Below are 19,617 nucleotides of genomic sequence, written 5' to 3'. Positions count from 1 at the left end.
AAGGAAATTATTTCCTTGAAAGCTGGTTTAGTAGTGGTGGACCATCATTGGTTAGCGATTACTATAGTAAGTTGTATTTTGATCAATCACAGCTAATCAAGATTTAATCATTTATAGGTAGATAAAGGAAGAGTTCATTATAACCATGTTTACACTGATTTAACATTTTAAACACAATAGTAGTGGAATGGGCAACACATGTTGGAGAGATACAGAGGATGTTTTGTGGGTGACACTTTCTGACAAATATCTGCAACCCAGAATTTTATTGCTCTTATTCCAAATATTTCGGTCTCATTTAATGTCACTTTTAAGTCAGATGAGTTTCCTGATTGGTATTTTGCTTTTCTTTAAGTTTGTGTATTTTTATATTTGTATAGGACTCGGCATTTTCAGGTCTACAACAGATACAGTTTACAGCTAAGTGTTTTGTTTCCCCATATCTCCTTTTATTTTTAAGTTTATTTAGTGTGTATGTGCGCACGTCTGAGAGAGAGAGGGAGAGAACGAACCCCAAGCAGCCTCCGTGCTGGCATCACGGAGACCAAAGTGGGCCTGGAACCCATGAACCGCTAGATAATGACCTGAGAAGAAACCAAGAGTCAGACTGTTAACTGGTCTGAGCCACCCAGGGCCGCCCCCCCCCTTTTTTTTTATACTGCCAGACATAAAGGGAGTTTCCTGATATGCAGTAGAACTTGAACTTGATTCTATCTTAGAATGGTAAGCTGCTTTGTAGTAAGATAAGTTGGATGGGTTGCCACAGAAATTTTAACTATGATAAAGCTAGATATATGTTCACTTAAAAGGAAAGAAGTTCATGAGCATTTTAGTTTCATATTAGTTACTAAAGTTTAAAGAAGAGCTGTAATGAGAAAACTGAAAAATGGTAAGTGTGCCTGAAAGTGAGATGAGAGGAAAAAAAACTGTTAGGAGTTTAAGGAAATGTTATATTTTAAAATGAGCTGTTGCTTAGCTCAGAGGCCTGGGGGGAAGTATATTAGCTAAAAACTAGGAGGACTTGGAATAAAAGCCTATCTCCATGTGACTCATCTATAGTAGGCACTTAATAATTACTGTTTTTTGACTTTAAGGAGCCCTTAGTGGCTTCACGTATTATTACAGAGGTGGTGTTACATGTACATTGTTGGAAATTAGAAAATACGGAGAGGCAAATATAATAACACATTCCTACCACCCAGAGATCACTACTGTATCACTTTATGGATAATTGTCTATGTGTGTGTATGTATGTTTTAATGGAAATGAAATCATACTGTATACAGGTCTATAAGGAGGCTCCCCCCACTCCTTGGCCAGCTTGGTAAATTTTCATCTCCTCTATTACTGAGATATATTCAGATTTCCGCAGTTGGCCCTAAAATATAACAGAGCAGCTTTGTCTAAATTAATACTGTCCAGCTGAGGATCATTTATCGCATCTGGTTATTATTTTCCGTAAGTAGATTTTAATCTGTAGTTACTTTTTGACAGAACCTCTGACATTGAGGAGTCAAGCCTTTGGAATTAATCATGACTGGATTTTTAAAAAGTTGGAAATGAAAATAACGTTATAATTTGGGTTTTAGATTTAGAAATTATCTGCTTGAAAAATACTTTAGAGAAATTTGCCTGATGTATTTGTCTGCAGGCTTGTTGGGAAAAGAATTATTAACTGTTTGTGTTTCAGTACTGAGGAAGTTGGAACAGCAAACATCAAAATATCAAACGCTAATGTCCTATATCTAGGATTTTTCAAGAGTTAGGTAGAGGCATATGAATCTGAGTTTGCTTACTTCCTGTTGGTGGAGCTCTTCTGTCCTTTAGTATTGGGGGACAGAATTATACTACAGTTAACTGTCAGGATTTGCATTATAAACCCAGTTTCTCCACAAGGTTAATAAAGTTGACCATCTTGACCAGTTCCTCTTGCTTTTTATTTGGGTTGGCATCAGAAAGTTTGGCTAATTTCAGACAGTTATGCCCGTGTTAAACTTCTTTCATTCCCTCCCTGTAAGTTAAAACATTGGCACCACATTCAACAATAGCTTTTAATTTTTTTAAATTAATTACAAAAATTTTCTTAATGTTTATCTTGAGAATGTGTCTGTGCCCAAGAGGGGGAGGGGCAGAGAGAGAGAGGTAGAGAATTCCAAGCAGGCTCTGTGCTCAGCATGGAGCTGACTCTGGGAGCTGACTCTGGTGCTCAATCTCAATGACTATAAAAGGTCATGACTTGAGCTGAAATCAGAAGTTGGGAAGTTAACTGACTGAGCCACCCAGGTGCTGCTTTTTAAAGTTTTTACATTAAAAGTGGCTTTGCTTGGAGTTATTAGTTTATCAGATAGTATCGCAAGCCTGGTAGGAACTTTAATTGGGGAAGTGTTTTAATTCCTGAGACAGTAAGTTACTTCCTTGAAAGTTTTAGTGTTCAGTCTGTTTTCTCCATTTTCAAGATGTCGCAGCTCATGTATTTAAAATTTAGACAATATATTTACTATTTATTGTATATGATATTTCAGAAAGTTGAGACTTGAGAGTTTATTGCCATTTACCTGGTGTACTTGTATAAAAGAATTGGTTTATGATTGTGAGGGGTGTATGTTTTGATGTTTTTGCAGTTGTGGACTCAGATGGAGTAAAGTTACCCTGCATTCCTAAAGTATGCCAGGGTGGCCTTAGAGAGGGCCTTTTTACCTTTGAGTGGAAGTGGTATCTTGTCTGCAGGTTTAGCTTAGGGTCAAGTGTCCAGAGTCCACAGAGAAAATCTAGCCTGAGAGGATATTGCTCCTGACTCTGGCCATGTTATTGTGGCCTTATCTGCCCTAAGCCTTGAATGCTTATTAAGGATGTCTTTTCCTCACCTGAAAACAACAAAAATATTGCTAGACCTGGAATGAAAAGCTTAGTTGCTGGGGAATTTCAGTTCAGAATCCTTGACTAACTCCAGACCAATGGTATATTATGTGCACTTAACAGATGTTCAGGATCTAGCTTTTGATTACTCTAAAACCAGTCCAGTATTTAGTTTTTGCTTTTGATTCTCCAGGTAGAGTCAAAACATAATTAATTGACAGAGGATTGTTGAAGTAAGTTCATTTTTAAAACCTTGGGTTTTTTTGGGCTTGTTTGTTGAAGGAATTAAACCACAATTTTCTCTTGTTTTATTTTTTATTATTTTTAAATGTTTATTTATTTTTGACAGAGGGAGACAGAGCATGAGCAGGGGAGGGGCAGAGAGAGAGGGAGACACAGAATCTGAAGCAGGCTCCAGGTTCTGAGCTGTCAGCACAGAGCCCGACGCGGGGCTCGAACTCATAGACTGGGAGATCATGACCTGAGCTGAAGTTGGACGCTCAACCGACTGAGCCACCCAGGCACCCCACTCTCTTGTTTTAAAAGGGCTCACAATTAGCAGTAATTTATGTATATATAGTATTGATTATTTAAGGTCTGCATAGGAGATTTTATTAAATCTCATGACAGCTTCCAAGTTTCTTAGCATTTAAGTGAAGATTTCAGTGGTAAGAGTCCAAAAAAAGAATAAAATGAGTATTTTTTTTTCTTTATTCCTTACTAGGGTAAGGAACAAGAATCGGTAAGGTTAACAAGTTGCTGGAGTTGGAGCCAAGTTGCATGGTTTGCTTTTGTTTAATACAAAGAATACTAAACATGATTTTGAGATTTTTTTTTTTTTTTGATTACTCATGGTCATCTTTACAAGCCTCAGTTATTTCAGCATTGAAATCTAATGATGCACTTAAGATGTGTAGGCTGACTACTGGTGGCTTGTAACTTTTTTAAGTGAAGGATAAACTTAAGATCTGAGACCTGTGGAACCTCTCCCAGAAAAATCAAGATGCGCTGAAATTTGCATGCCATTTCAGGGATTTGGGGGAATACTTTAATTTAAATGTATTCTTGGATACCAGTGTAGTGTTTAAGTTTTGGGGAGTTCTTTTTATGATTTTTCTGTGATCCTTTTACACCACTGAGTGGCTCAGTTGGTTATGTGTCTGACTTTGGCTCAGGTAGTGATCTCGTGGTTCGTGGGTTCGAGCCCCGCATTGGGCTCTGTGCTGACAGCTCAGAGCCTGGACCTGCTTCGGATTCTGTGTCTCTGTCTCTCTCGGTCCCTCCTTTGCTTGTGCTGTGTCTCAGTCTCTCAAAAATGAATAAATGTTTAAAAAAAAAAAAAAGCCTGTCTAAAACAGGTTTTTTTTTGCTTATTGTGTTATTGGCTTGAAAGTCAGGTAAGAAGCTTGTTAGAAGTTTTTATAATTTAGTATACACTGGCTCCAAGTAGGAGTCTCAAGGGTTTGAGAAAATTCACAGGTTTCTAGACATGGCTTTTATTTAAGTGGCTTAGAGCATCCTGCACTGCTTTTCCTCTTTTCGTTCTTACCTGTTCTATCTAGTTAAAAACTTCTAAAGGAACGAGTGTGCCTGATCCTTAACTTTGTAAGCTTTAAGGCACGTGTTTGCCCAGGACCTGGTCATGATTTACATTTCACTGATCCTACACAATGCTGGTTTATAAACATACTGCCCGTATGTTGATTTGTGGCAGAGATCAGTAAACTTTTTGGAAAGGGCCACATAAGATAGTAAATATTTTAGGCTTTGTGGGTCTGATGGTCTCTGTTAAAACTGTTTAACTCTGCTTTTTGAAGTGTGAAAACAATCAAACTTTATGTGGACACTGAAATTTTGAATTGTGTATAATTTTTATGTGTCATGAGATGTCCTTTTGATCTCCCCCACCCCCAATTTAAATATGTAAAAACCATTTTTAGTTCAGGGGGTGGACAAAAACAAGCTGTGAAACTTTGATTTTTACAGTGAGACTCAGCATTACCTAGTCACCAGATTACTCCTGCTGGGGCTAAGTTACCTTTCTGGTAGGAACCTGAAAATAAGTTGAAATTAAAAGTTTGTTTGATAAATGTGGAGGGAGTTTGCTAGTCTGAGGGCTGTGGCTCTTAACTTTTTGGTTCTTAGATCCCCTTTGAGGATAGAATTTATAACCTGGGCCCTTGTGTACCTGGGAAAGCACACTTAGGGAGTCACACCCTCAAGGGGGCCAGGCCAAGAAGTCCTGTGTAAGGGAACATGCATTACAAACTGGAGTTCCCTACAGAGGGAGATAACTTCTCTCCAAGTAGGATGTGTGTGTTCGACCACTCAGAAGCCAATACCTGCTGTTCGGAGGACTCACACCCCTCTGATTAGTGTTCAGAAAACTAGCACATTCTGCTCTACCAGGCCGAGTGGGACTTACAGCCGTCTTCCTATCAGCTTGCCAGGAAACCACGTTTCAGTTTCTTACTTAACAGATTGTTTTTCATGGATTATATTTTAGTTGTCTGATAATATATAGTAAATGGCTTTAATCCTTTAGATAACGTCTTTCAAAATCACAGTACATCCAGGAGTTGGGGAAGCTTGTGGTCTACTCACCTGGGAGGAGGTGGCTGGCTTTGGAATGCCTGCTTGCTTTGGGAACTGGTCTTTTGTTTGGAGACTGGCTTTGCACTAGACCTGTGTGTGTGTGTCTTTGCTCATGCTGGTTAACCTCTCCAGAATTCTATGTACTTCTCTTTAAAATTAGGAAAAGTGGATTAAATTATCTCTGAAATGTTTTGTAGCGCTGCGATTATTTATGGGTTTCTTATAGACCCAATCCATGGGGTGAGACTCCTTTTAGCCTTGAACTCAGAATACTTCGGAGACCTTGCTCCTAGGTTTTGAAATCATCTGTATGTTTCAATGACCATAATAACAAGACTTGTGCAATTATGGTGAAATGTTTGTCTTCATATGTAACTCAGATGTGTAAAGGTGTTTTTAGTAAAGTGTGCTATCTAGGTCTTCTAATATGCAACATTGGGAGTCATTTTTTTTGTCTTTTTAACAGTACTTTAAAAATTTTTGGTGACTTAACATTGTTAGTGGTAACTGATAGTTTCTAACAACCGGCTATAATCAAGGAACAAAGTTCCTCAAAATAGCTGCATTTCAATCTGTGCACAGTGTAATTGTCATTAGCTGGTTGAGTCTGGTTTCTGCAGAAGCTGCTTTGTATATCCTGTATAGGAACATCTGGTTTGAACGTTTAAAAATCTTTCAAAATTACCCTGTAGACACTTTGCATTTATTGACTTACTCTTCCAAGGAAGGGCTTGTAGACAGACTCCTTTCCCTCCTTACTCTTACCTTGGTTCATGCAGAAACTATCTGCTGTTAACACTTCGGTTTTTTTAAGTGTTATTCTTCAGTGGGCTTTTAGACTTTGACCTAATTTGCGTGGGTATTTATATATATTATGTACATTAGGATTTGGTTCAGAGACGCTAGGGCAGACTGGATCACAAATTTCTGATTTCAGTGAGTGCTTTAGAAAAAAACCTTCAGTTTTCCCTGGTAATTGTCAAAAACAGTATGTAAAGAGGAGTAAGAATATGGGGCAAATAGGGGCTTTATCTCATATGAATTCTGACTGAGTGGTAGCACTGTGTTAAGGAGGATTCTGAAGTCATGTCTGGGCTTGTGGAAAAGAATGACTCAATTTATTAACCATGCCTGCCATGGGTGGAGGAAATGGCCTATTTGGTCGCCATCTCTGGAATGTAGCTTTTTTATTTTTATTTTTTTCCAAAATAGTACTACTCTTGAAATGGATAGGAAGTTGAATGTTTATTCTTTAAAGGTAGTTTAAACTCTAGTTTTCCTGTCTAGGTTAGGGTTTTTCTATTGTTATTTTTAGTGAGCTTCTACTGGTAATGGCTATTATGTGTTTTAAAACTTTTGCTTTTGAAGTAAATAGTGTGTGATACTAGCATTTTATGGCATTATCCTATTACCTTTTCTACTTTTTTCCTTCTGTACTATTCCATCAAACATTCTTCAGAAGCCAGACAAAAGCATTTGGTACCCCATCTTATCAGGAAGGAGGTGGGGGATACATAGTTTATTGCTGGCTGCTTATTTTAGGCTGGTGCTTTGCATGGGACTCAAAAGTTGTGCTCCCAGGGTCTTCCCAGGGAAGAAGTGTTTTGGAATTTAAATCTTTACTATTATAAACGTAGGACAGGATCATGGCTAAGCAATTAAAAGTCATATAAAAGGTCATAAAGAGAAGTAAAAGTTCTCAACCCATTCTATCTGGAACACTTTGGTCACATTTCTCAGAAGTAAACACCATTATTAGTATCCTTTATGTTCTTCCAGAAATGAATAAGCAAGCAATTGGTGTGTATATATACTCTCTTCTTTTGTCCCTTTTACATGTAAATGGGCCTATATTTCAGGTTCCCCCCCCCCCCCCTTGCAGTTTGCTTGTGTTTCTTAATGTGTCTCTGGCATCTTTCCATATCTGAACATGTAGATCTAACAAAAAAGAATTCTGAGTAGATGGAAATAGGGATAGAAGCTCGAGATGGGAGGCAATGGTGACTGACTGCCTTTATTAAGTTTTGGTGTGAATTCATTCATTCCCATGTCAAGAGAAGTTAAAAAAAAAATTCTAAATACAAATGATTGCAGTGTTTTGTCATAGCTGCTCTTCAGTTACTGACTCTAATTGAGTCAGTGATTACAGAGACCTGGGAGGGGTCTGATTGTTTTTAAGGCTCTCATAAGCAGGGATTGGATTATTTATAAATTGGCAAATGGGAGCTGCTTGTGATTCATTTAGAACCACTCAAATATATAAGTTCTTTAAAATCTTAAACAATGTTTCTATTGACTTTAAAAGACCGGGTTTACAAATCATTTATGAAGAATTTACAGTGAACTAATGTGTTATAGCACTTGGGCTTTATTAGTGATGTTTGTAGGAATGAATATTGTAGTCATGATTATCTGGTCAGTTACAGTCTTTTTTTGGGAGAGGTGGTTATTTATTGCTAAAATAAACAAGTTTCCACTGAATATTTTCAAGTGTGACATCTTTGCAAAGGCTCTATGGTAGCTTGGGCAGCATTTTTTAAACAGATTTTGATGTATGACATGAAAAACATTTTTAAAAGTTGCTTTTGGGGGTTTGAAATATTTAGACAAGGTTAAAACTTTAACACTTAAGATCTAAGCAGTTTGTCAGTTAAATCAAATATATGACTTTTTTTTGACCAGATAAAACTCTGCTTAAAGTAAGAAAGCTGTGTTTGAGTTATAGTCACTCTAGTATTTTTAGACTGTTAGTGAGTATATGAACTAAATAATGTTGCCAATTTGAAAAACTTCTGAGCAATTAATGTTGTCTTTAAAAGCAGATAAGAAACTAGCTGGATTTCTTTCACATGCATTTGAGGAACAGAAAATTACTGTGAAGTGTAGGTCATTATTATATTTGGATACTTTGTTACATTGGGTACTGTGTACTCCATAGAAGATAAGAGGGTGACCTATTAAGAAAATATAAGTCTTTTTTATGGGAGGGTTATTCAATGATCAGTAACTTAGGAATCAAACTGTCAGTTGCATAATATTTAAAAATAATAACTCATTGTATGAACTTAGCAAACAGAACGGTAAGGAAGTAGCTCATTATAAAATACTTTTTATGTAAAGGTGACTTGGTGTCTGAAAATATTTTTTATATACATTTTTATATTACACATTTTCTAAATACATTTTAAAATATCGTACATTTACGTATTAGATTAACTTTGACAGGAAATGGAAGGACACCAGTAAATTTAAAAATAATGTGACAGAAGTAACTCCAGTTAAGGGTCAATTAGATATTAAAGTGAAAGCATCTCAAATTCTATAAAGCCCAGTGAGCATTGGATTCAGTTTATGTATGAGAACTCAATCATTCATCCAACAGGTTATTTTAATACATAGGATTGCATTAGATGGTAACATAGAGTAGTTAGAGGTAATTGAGTACCTTCTATAACTTTAGAGTGAAATAAACAAGAATGAAACATAATGGATAAAATAGACACTTTGAGGAAGAAACCTGACTTTCTGCATATGAGCCATAAGATAATTAAAATCACTGGGGTGTAATCCTTATTGTAACTGTAGAGTTTATGGCCTGATAAATAAATGGTCCATGTTCTGCCAGAGAGAGTAATTCAAGTAACTGGACAGTTTATTTTCCTCAAATCGCCCCTCTTTCCCAGGAATAGCAGTGAGTAAACAATCGTCAAATTCTTAATCATATTCTTTTGTCAAACCCTTCACTCCTTATCCCTGAAGTCATTTCTCATTTTTTCTTCCTTAGAATCACATACCAGTCATTCCTCCCTGGGACCACACCCGGGTCACTGAACTTGTTCACTCTTCTTTCAAATTCCTGAGCCACCTTGGGGTTGGGTTCCTTCAGCTGATGGCTGCTCTAACTTCGTGCATGCTGATGTGTCCCCCCCCCCACCCCCCCCGCAGTTTCAATCTAAGGAAACTTAAATTTTAAGGTTTTGAGGCACCTTGTTATCTCGTTTATGTATCCCATGCCCCACCATAGTCCTGTGAATGGTAATCCTGTAACCTTTGCTGCAGTTACCACACTGAAGCTACTTGTCCAGTTATTTGCTTGCTGTGTCTTCCCATGGGCCATTTCACATCTTGTTCACCATATCTTGGGTATCCCAACTCAATACAGATTTAATCGAATTAACATACTAGTCTACTGGTTTTAATTTGTGTGACACACGAGATCGAAGGAAAGTGATTTACTTGTAATCTCAGTAGGGATTGTAGTATAAATAGTGCCCGTGTTTCCTGAGGAGGTGGTGCCCTGAGCAGCCACCACTTGTGCCTGGTTGTCTTGGCACATCCCACCCTGCAGTGGAGATGGAGGTGCCAAAGGATTGTCACTTGACTGATCTAGCCAGGGTCTTTGGCCAACGGGCTCCTCTTAGTTTGCCTTTCCCAGACCATGTTCTTATTATAATCAGGCTTCCTAGGTAGGCTTCCTCTTTTTGGACAAAATCCCAAATGCCTAATAATAAGTACTAATAATAAGTCTGCTTAGGTGTTATGCTTCTCATGGCAAATGGACACTTTGAGTGTAAGTGGCATCATTTTGAGTAATCACTTTGAGTCAGTTTTGATGAAACTGGGCAGAATGTCTGGGTGAGGACTGGACCAGAGTTCCTGGTGCGTCTTCTTGTAGCTGCCCCATGAGGCTGTGTTTGGCTTGGTACCCTCTCTGTGATGTCTTTATTTCATATTTAACTAAAGAAGATTCCTGTTCTGACCAATTTATTGTAAATTTTTATTTTACTTTTTAAATGTTTATTTTTGAGAGAGAGACGGAGTGCATGAGCAGGGGAGGGACAGAAAGAGAGGGAGACACAGAATCCAAAGCAGGCTCCGGGCTCTGAGCTGTCAGCACAGAGCCTGACGTGGGGCTCGAACCACAAGCCGTGAGATCATGACCTGAGCTGAAGTCGGACGCTCAACCAACTGAGCCACCCAGTTGCCCCTATTGTAAATTTTTAGAGAGACACATACATGGAACATTTAAGTGATGATGCAAAGCAAGAGTTGATGGTTAAAGAAAGCACATTAAAAAGTCGGGTGAAAAAGTTCTGAAAGATGAAATGAGTGGTAGAGAATGCAGGTGCTTTTAATTGGAATGGGGGACCATGCTTGGTGGCTTTGAGCTGACTCCCTGAGAAAGGTGGGATTGGGGTAGGTAGGGAGGAAAGGGCAAAGAGGCCAGCATTAGAGGCTGAGAACCAAAAGAGGCCTGGACCAGCAGAGACAAGCCTAGCCATGGGGGAGTTGTTAGGAGAGATGCTTAGGTAGAGTTTTGAGACACCAGAGGAGTTTCTGGCTGGACCCATTTGCAAGTGTGCAACACAGAGATTTGCACAGGGAATGACTTGATTCGGTCACTTCACAGGATTAAACTATTGTGATAATGGGAAGGGGTAAGAGATTGTGGGCATGGAGAAAGGAAGGGAGGTGTTTAAAGGTATCCAGGTGTTTGAAGACAAATCTATGGGGCAAAGTTAGGGAAACTTGAAAGAGTCCTACATTATGAATCAGTAAGCTTTGGCAATTGGATATAAGGTAAAAAAGGGATGTATGTTAGTAAAGAAATGAGCAAATAGTAAGATTCTGAAAGGGAAGATGTGGTGCAGAGTAATATGGTAGGCTATATGTATGTCGTTGGATACTTGAATGCTTTTCAACCAAAGCACAACCACCAAAATGTTGTGCTTGCATTTTTGGCTATCTCCCCTTTGTTTGTTCTTCAGGACTCTGCTCAGAATTTTTCCCTGACTCCATCAACCTCTGTTCCTACAGGGCGTTGTGTTTACCACTGTCAGGCACCGTTACTGAATTTGTCTAGCTCCTCAACTAGACCAGAAGTTCCATGAGGTTAGAAATGGTCATTTTCCTGCAGCACCTCCTTCTATGTTAGGTATTCATATATGTGGCATGCGTTATATGCTATAATATTTTCTTGTTGCTTTCTTTGGAGTGTTCCGAGTTTTAATTAGTTATTGCGTATCCTTCCAGTGTTTAGATAATCAGCCATGCCCTGAGTCAGCAATGGCAATGATGTGAGGGCCCTCTACTTTCTTGCACTGGCTTTTATTGGACAGATGTTTGAAGCATACAACCCCTGTATTGTGTGTCTTAAAGATAGTAATGTGTACTTTGATTTCTTGATATAGCAGGTAACCCCAGGTGAGATGAATTAGCCTGATGTCAAGGTTTAAGTACATTAGAGCCACAGAGGAAGAAATTCTGCTATGCACCACCCCCCCTATATTGTGCCAGGTTCCTTGGAGAAGTACAGTATCTCATTCTCAACCTTCATTTGTTAAGATCTTTTGGGGTGGATGAAAATGGAATTCATTAGAAAAAGACTATTTTTATTCTTCTTTTACTGGCATAATTTTGCTTGAGAGTGTGTTTAGGAGCATCATTCTATTTTGGCCAGTGCTTGCTTTTTTTATTTAGTGACTGCTTTCTCTGCGAGTTGTGTTTGAAGGCTAGGAGGGGAAGGCTTTTTGATTCAAAAATATTCTGATTCTAAGCTCTTGAAGCTCTTTTCCTTAGATAAATTTAAGTTGTCTGAATCAGTGGAGATATGATCAGCATTGGTTTCCTTGTTTCTACCTGGGGAGTGTTTCCTGGGCTTTCTTTGCCTCTTTCTTCTCATTTCTTACACACCTGCTCAGGAGGTGGGAGCTGCACCCTTCTTGTGCCACATCACACCGTAAATTTAAGGAATTCCTCTTTAGGTAGCCTGCCTGCCTGCCTGCCTGCCTTCCTTCCTTCCTTCCTTCCTTCCTTCCTTCCTTCCTTCCTTCCTTCCTCTGTCTGTCTGTCTGTCTGTCTGTCTAGCTCTTTGGTAACCTAGGCCTGAGAAGCTAGTTAGGAATGTGTGGTCTTTTGCTTTTCCCTTTTCTCTTTGCGCCTCCTGTTGGACAGGAGGAGGGCTCCCTTCTCTGAAAGGTTGGAGGAGAGTTTAGCTGTCAGTTTTTGGCACATGGTGACAGGGCAGAGAAGACAGTCATTCCAAGTGGGGGGGGAAGGTGGGCTACAGGTGTTTGCTCTGGAAGCTTCTGACTAGAATGGGTTTGCCCCAGGCCAAGTTCTAGATTGCTGGGTGTTTAGTTATGGGTGAAGGGGGCTCCGCAGAAAAGGGGTGGGTGGGTTTTAGGACTGTGATCCAGCCCCACAGTATGAAACCCTAGCCCATAACGTAGCCCATGGCCCAGATCATGACTCCTGGGCTTCCACTTGGTAAATTCTTCTATTGAAGAGTCAGTTGGTAAACAAAAACTCACAAACCTTAACTGGCAAATGTCTCAGAAAGAAAATGTGAAATGCTGGAATTCTAGATTAGGGGCCTGAATATTTGAGTCAATTATATAGGTGTGTTTGTTGGTAGTTGGGAACAGTATGATGTGTTTTTTGCTTTTTTTGGTCTCTTTTATAGGTCCATTTAGAGTGGAGCTTTGGGTTTCTAATTTCTGTCTTGTTCTAACATGGTGGTTCTCCACATTTTGCTCCACACCATGCCTGTGTGCCCCACTCTGGGAAACACATCGCATTCTAATGCTGTGATTCCCAGTGAAGGGGAACTTGGGATGTACTTTTCTGAGGGGCTAGGTGGCTACTTCTGACTTGAAAAGCCTTCCTCCTTCATTGAGAATCATTGCTCTGCAATAAGATCAGCGTCCTAAAAATGTCAAGGTGATTAGTAATTTCAGTTTGGAAAAGCTTTTTGGATTTCTTTAGAGATCTGCCTGTGTGATTATGACCGTATGACTTATAAAGTTCATTGACTGGCTCTTAATCTTGGTCCACTGCTCTCTTTCCTGAGTGCAGTCATTCTCTTACCTGGTGGTGCTGGAGGCCTTTTATCATCTGGAAGGAGTCAGCAAGGCTGGCCAGGTGTCTGGCTAAGTTAGGTTGGTTGGACCAGGCTATAAGGAGGTGGGTCAAGGGCAGTGAATTGGTTTTGGAATTCGAAGCTCCTGCTTACAGTGTGACCTTGGGCAAGTTGCTGCTTAAACTTTTTGGCTTCAGTTTTCTCATGAGTAAAGGGGAGGGAGCTGGATCAGAAATTATATGTCTGGTCCCTTTCTGTTCCAGCTGTGAATGCTGAGGGGTTGGAGATGGCTGGAGGAGGTATTTGCTTTCCCAATCCCCCGTTTGTTTTGTTCCTAGAATTCCAGATTATTTGGCTTTTAGGATTATTTTAGCAAAATTTGCCTGAGAAGCATAATCCTGCCCAGTGCAGTGTAAATATTCACACATTCAGGCACAGCCTCATCCCCATCCCCCATATACACACGTAAAATATGAATCTGTCTGTAGTGAGGAATCACTGTGCTCATTGCCGCGGGTTTTTTTTTTTTTTTGCAGTGCTTGCTGCCAGTCAGCTAAAAAGACTCCTGGAGTAGTTGGTAGTGATAATGTCAACTGGAACTAGAGAGAAACCTGGCACCTTTGGGAGACCTATTGATACTTGACTTCTCCTCCCCTTCCCCCTTGGTTTTGAACCTGTCCTGTTAATGATTGTGCCTAATTATGTATCCTTGGTCTTTTTACTGTTTACAATGCAAATGCTCCTTAAAGCCGATTGTTTGCTTTTGTATGCTGTAAATCCTGTGCTGCTATCTGAAGCACAACTTGATGATTGTGTATTATCATCTTGGGTTAAGTGCTGTCTCATTGCTTTGCAGGCTGCCTGCTGTTTCCCGGGGAGATCATGAAACGAGGTCGCCTTCCCAGCAGCAGTGAGGATTCTGACGACAATGGCAGTAAGTCCTGCTTTGTTGTTCTTGGAGCCTACCAACGTTTGGGTCAGTGTAAAAACATGACTTTTTAATGTAATGCTTTAAATAGTTGAGGCCCTTTGCATATCAGGCAGGTCAGAGAAAGCCAAGGCCTGGAGAATCACATCTGAGTGTGATACTGCAGGTCTGTAACCAAATCTTTCTGGTGAGGTTGACTGCAGGCAGGCATTCCTCAGCCTTCCGGTTTGTTATCCAAGGATGAATAATCCAGTTCCAAGAGTCACTGGTGTGTCTGTTTTTCCTAAACATCATTTATGGCACTTAGAGTTGCTATTTATGAAGAGGGAACTTAATCGAAGCCAGGTAATTATCAACTAGTCCAACTCCTAAGGGAGATTGAAGACTGCCTAGTGTGTTGTAAAAATATTAAGTAAGGGAAGTCAAGAGTCCATGCTGTGCTCTTCAGTTGATTTTTAGCGTTGACCATATTTAATACTACTACTCTCTCTGCATCTCTGCTCTCTGGCATCCCCATATTTTCACAGTGCAGCTGAGAACCAGAAGTTAGTTGGTTTCCAGGCAGTCAAAATAAATGTCACACAGCTTCTATGTATTGAGAAGCTAACAGACTACTCGAAGAGCTTCCCTCAGATAATAAGGAAATTTTGTACCTAGCACAGTGCCTGAGCTCCAGCCCGTCAGCTTATGTTTTACACTATAGATTAAACTCAGAAAATGTGCTTGCCCTGCTACATAATGGGAAAGGTATTGGGCCTGCTTTCAAGGAACCCTGTCTTAGATCTATATAAAATCCAGCTCTGACAGAGTCATTAGGGAAGTGTTAGAGATGTCTTTTTGACACTCACTAGAAATAAATAGATGTTAGCATGAATTCAGAGGACAGGAGGGCCAGGGAAGCACAGAGGAGTTGAAAGTTGGGCAGGTCCCGAAGGATGAAATAGTTTTTAGGGAAACAGGATTAGTTTTAGTTTTCTGGTTTTCCAAGTTTGCAGCAGTGTAAAAGCTGCAAATTAGAAAGTGGTGCTTGTCTGCTAAGCCATGGGAAGCATAGGGGGCAGGACCAGAAGCTTGAAAAACAGAAGAACTCAAACATAGCATTCTGTTTGGGAGTTTTGGGTACCGGCATGGGACAGTGGGAAGTAGATTTGGTGCCTATAGGAGATTTGGTGTCATGTTTTTGGGGTACACTGGATAGTAAGCTGTGGACTACACGGTGAAGGGCCGGGCTTGAGCTAAGGGATTGGGACTTTGGAGACAGACAGTGGGAGCTGCTGAGTTTGGCGTAGGGCAAGAGTTAAAACTGGGTGAGGGAAGGAGAAAGAGGATTGGGGGCTCCACAGAGAAGGGTTTTGCTTTTACTTCACAAGGGTGTTGAGGGTCTGTGCCCAGGTGCCTGCAGTTAAAACCACTTGGCAGAGCCCTTGCGAGTGCCTTGTGAACTTCTTAGCACTTGTCATTGCACAGCCCTCACTACCTGCTTTCTCTAATATTTACTTAGGCTTTTTACTCCTTGAGGCAAAACCATACAGAGATATTTCTTTTCTGCCCCCTGTGGTGCCTATCAGAGTATTCTCAAGAGTCATAAGTGCTCAAATGCTTGCTTGAATACAGTTTTGTCTTACGTCAATTTTTTAAAAAGTCTTGGTTTTTAGGTTCAGAATTAATCAGAAGAAGGTTTCATGAATTACTTTCTGTCACATACTAATAATGCCCAGTATGAGGCTTATAGTCCTATTTAATATTTTTTTTGGTATTGAGCAACAGGTTTATGCTCACTCTGTTTGCTTTTGTTGCTGCTTCATTTCCTCCCTAAGGAAATTCTAACTGGGTTAGAAAAGATTCTCCTAGAGGCACCTGGCTGGCTCAGTCAGAAGAGGGTGTAACTCTTGATCTCAGGGTTGCAGAGTTGGAGCCCCACATTGGGTATAAAGATTATTTAAAAATAAAATCTTAAAAAAGAAAAGATTCTCCTTGAATGTTCTCTCAGACTTAGAGCTTTCCCCTTTCTGGTCTAGAGTTGCCCAAGAGGATGTAAGTGTTCTAATCTAGTGTAATTGAGGAACTAGGTTTTAAGACTTTTTTTTTAACTTTAATTAATTAAAATGTAAATTAAAAGCAATCACATGTGGCTAGTGACTACCATATTGGACAGTGCAGTTCTGGACCATGACCCATTCTAGTCCACCTCAGAGTTGCTCCTAATAGCCCCCAGAGGCCCTTGTATTAGACCTTTTGGGCTGCCATAACCAATACCACAGACTGGGTGGCTTAAGAAGCAGATACTTATTTTCTCACAGTTCCAGAAGTCTAAGATCAAGGTGTTGGGTTTGCTGTCTTCTGAGGCCTCTCTCCTTGGCTTGCCTTCTTACTGTGTCCTCACGTGGTCTTCTGAGCATATGTGCATCCCTGGTGTCTCTGTGTCTGAATGTCCTCTTAAGGACATCAGTGAGATAGGATTAGGGTCAACTCTAATGACTTCATTTTAACTTAATCGCCCCTTTAAAGCTTTTATCCATACATAGTCACATTCTGAGGTATTAGGAATTAGGCTTCAAAATAGTAATTTTGGGGGGAAACAGTTAAGCCTGAAACCACCTTAGAAGACCAAATATTTCATCTAAATACGAATTTCCACCCAGAACTCTTGTTAGAAAGGGAGAATAGAGTGCCCAAAGTTCACCAGAATGTGTCCATCAAAAGTCACCTTAATGGTATGACAGCCAGTTTCTTCTTCCTCTTAATATACTTCTTATCTGTGCTAGTTTCCCTGAAGAAGGTGGAGGCAGAGCATTTATATTTATAGGGTACTGGAGGGTTACCCTAGATAGGCCACGAAGCTGGGTTCTGTCTATTCTAGGCTAGACATGGAAATCCAGTGGTGGTGGTGGAGGACAAGAATGATACCTCTTAGTGGAAGTTAGGTGGGCCATCCTTTTTGTCATAGGTAGTTCAGTATAAAGCATATGTTGATGCTTTATGGCCGTGCTGTCTATCCAGGCTTAATGATTTGGTAATTATGGTGGACGATGATAATAGTAAAAAAACAGCTCAATAAGAACCCTTGCAATGCTAAAGCTTATAAAATATGTACTTGTCCACTCCATGGAACACCCTTTCCACCTCTCTGAGGGCAACTGTCTCATAGCATGGGCCTCTGGCACCAGCCTGGTTATTTGTGTTGGATTCCATCCTTCTTTGTAAGCCCATGGTAGTCTGAATGGGGTGCTTTCTGCCCTTGCATTTGGGTCTGCAGAACTGAGCTGGTCCTCAGCTGGGTCTGGGCACTTGGAAAGCCCTGATTTGCAAGAAGGGCTGGGTCTGTGCAGTGGCCACTCCCCAGCCTCTCCAGCTTGCAGCCCTGACAGAATTTTGGCAGCACTTCCCAGCCCAATGCAAAAACATGTCTAAGTGAAGGAGAGGCAGCTGCGGACGTCAGCGTGGGGGCCACAACACTGACTGTAGCCGTGGCTAGGCCCTGCTGGCCTCTGGGACTGGAGTCCTTTGCTTTGTTTTCTGGCCTGATCCAGGGGAATACCAGTGTGGTATTTACAGTTGGGGATGGATGGGCATTTTCTGTGCCAGTGCAAGCACTCATCCAGCTGCAGTTGGAGTTGTTGAAGCCTTTCTCCAGGTGCCCTGTGGAGGACTGGCCCTACAGTTGGATGAAATAGTGTTGGGGTATTTGCAGGCTGCATTGTAATTGCTGGGCTCCTGGCACAGGGTGGCCCTAGCCAATCTCTAAAGTTACATATTGTGCCAGGGTGTGGCCCAGGGAAACAAGCCCTTCATTTCTTGCTTCCAGCCCAGGATCCTCTGTTCTTAGGGGTTTTGGCAAATGTGGGAATGAGATCCACTAGCTATTGTTCAGTATTTCCAAACTAAAGGAGATTGCATTTTTATCTTCAGTAAAGCTGCAGAGGCTAATTAAAACATCAAGTGTCCTTTCTTTTGGCAGGAATTATGGATTGTTATCTCAGGCCAATTAACAGCTCTGATCAGCATCCTTACATTTTTTTCCTGTACAAGTAAGACAAGAATTAAATATTACTTAATACTGTCCATTTGGCACATTTTGTTTTTTCTTCCAAAATATGGGATCTTTGGCTCAGATAAGGGGGAGCCAAATGAAAATGATGTTTTTGGGAGGTTTTTTGGGTGTTTTTAAATGTGCCTGTCAAAGGCCCAGAGGGAAATTAAAAAGTTTTTTTAGAAATAATGAGAGAAATGTACTTTAAAGTTTTCCCTGAAGTTGTGAAGCAGGGCTTCCTTTTCTGGTTGAATTTCCTAATTTCAGGGCTGTGTTGACTTCCCTGTGGGAAGGCCTGGTGTGTTGCTGGGGGTCTGGAACCAGGTACCTTTGGGGACCCTCCTTGGCTGCCCAGTTACCACACCTGTATTGGCCTTGAAACATTTCCGTCTCTTCCATTTACCCAATTGAGCTCTGCTCCATTACCTGTGATGATGAATGGGCAGAAAAGAGATCTGAGTACAGTTCAAATCTACTAATTTTGCACGTGGTAATTAATGCAGGTTGATGAGTGGTAAACAAAGTTATGAGAGGACTTCAGTTTTTCTGGGTGCTCTCCAGCTTACAGATAAACAGTGAAGAGACACCACAATTTTTAGTGGATTAAACGTACTTTCTGCTTTGTACCTCTTTATGTCTCACTACATTTAATGAGTTCCCTTATATTTTTTGATAATTTGCCTTCATTTTTTTTTAATTAAAAAAAATTTTTTTTAATGTTTATTTTTGAGACAGAGGGAGACAGAGCATGAATGGGGGAGGGGCAGAGAGAGAGGGAGGCACAGAATCTGAAACAGGCTCCAGGCTCTGAGCTGTCAGCACAGAGCCCAATGTGGGGCTCGAACCCATGAACCGTGAGATCATGACCTGGGCAGAAGTCAGACGCTTAACCAACTGAGCCACCCAGGCACCCCTCATTTTTTAAAAAATGTTTCTTTAGTTTTGAGAGAGAGACAAGAGTGCGAGTGGGGGAGGGGCAGAGAGAGAGGGAAACACAGAATCCGAAGCAGGCTCTAGGCTCAGCTACCAGCACCTAGCCCAACGTAAGGCTCGAACTCATGGACTGTGAGTGAGATTGTGACCTGAGCCGAAGTTGGACACTTAGCCACCCTGGCGCCCCTGTCTTCATTTTCTTAATTCAGTTGGCTGTGCTTGTTTACCTTCATGCAGGTCTTTGGTGGTTTCTCTTTTGCATAAAAGTTAACTCTGCTTCCACTTACATTTCTTATTTGACTATACTTTTTTTTTTTTTAATTTTTGAAACGTTTATTTGTTTTGAGAGAGAAGGAGAGTGAGCACAAGCAGGGCAGAGAGAGGAGAGAGTGAATCTAGGGAAAGAGAGACTTG

The 19,617-nt window shown here is 40.5% G+C and overlaps 1 protein-coding gene across 13 annotated transcripts in view; it reads left to right on the top strand.

The window, feature by feature from the left end:
* The window catches only part of JADE1 (jade family PHD finger 1), a 59,385-nt gene that overhangs the window by 3,346 nt on the left and 36,422 nt on the right, over nt 1-19,617 (top strand). For 11 of the 13 annotated variants that reach the window (XM_058721381.1, XM_058721386.1, XM_058721385.1 and 8 more), the window contains exon 2: nt 14,169-14,246. In XM_058721381.1, coding sequence (XP_058577364.1) covers nt 14,195-14,246 — 52 coding nt within the window. In that variant the 5' untranslated portion in view covers nt 14,169-14,194. Of the gene's footprint in view, nt 1-14,168; nt 14,247-18,198; nt 18,269-19,617 lie in introns of those variants that run through there. The other 2 variants (XM_058721380.1, XM_058721388.1) reach the window with 2 other exon arrangements.

Source organism: Neofelis nebulosa, chromosome 3, assembly GCF_028018385.1.
Source record: "Neofelis nebulosa isolate mNeoNeb1 chromosome 3, mNeoNeb1.pri, whole genome shotgun sequence".
NCBI classification, from domain to species: Eukaryota; Metazoa; Chordata; class Mammalia; order Carnivora; family Felidae; genus Neofelis; species Neofelis nebulosa.
The sequence above is the reverse complement of the archived record's forward strand: the minus strand, read 5'-3'. Positions and strand labels throughout refer to the sequence as shown.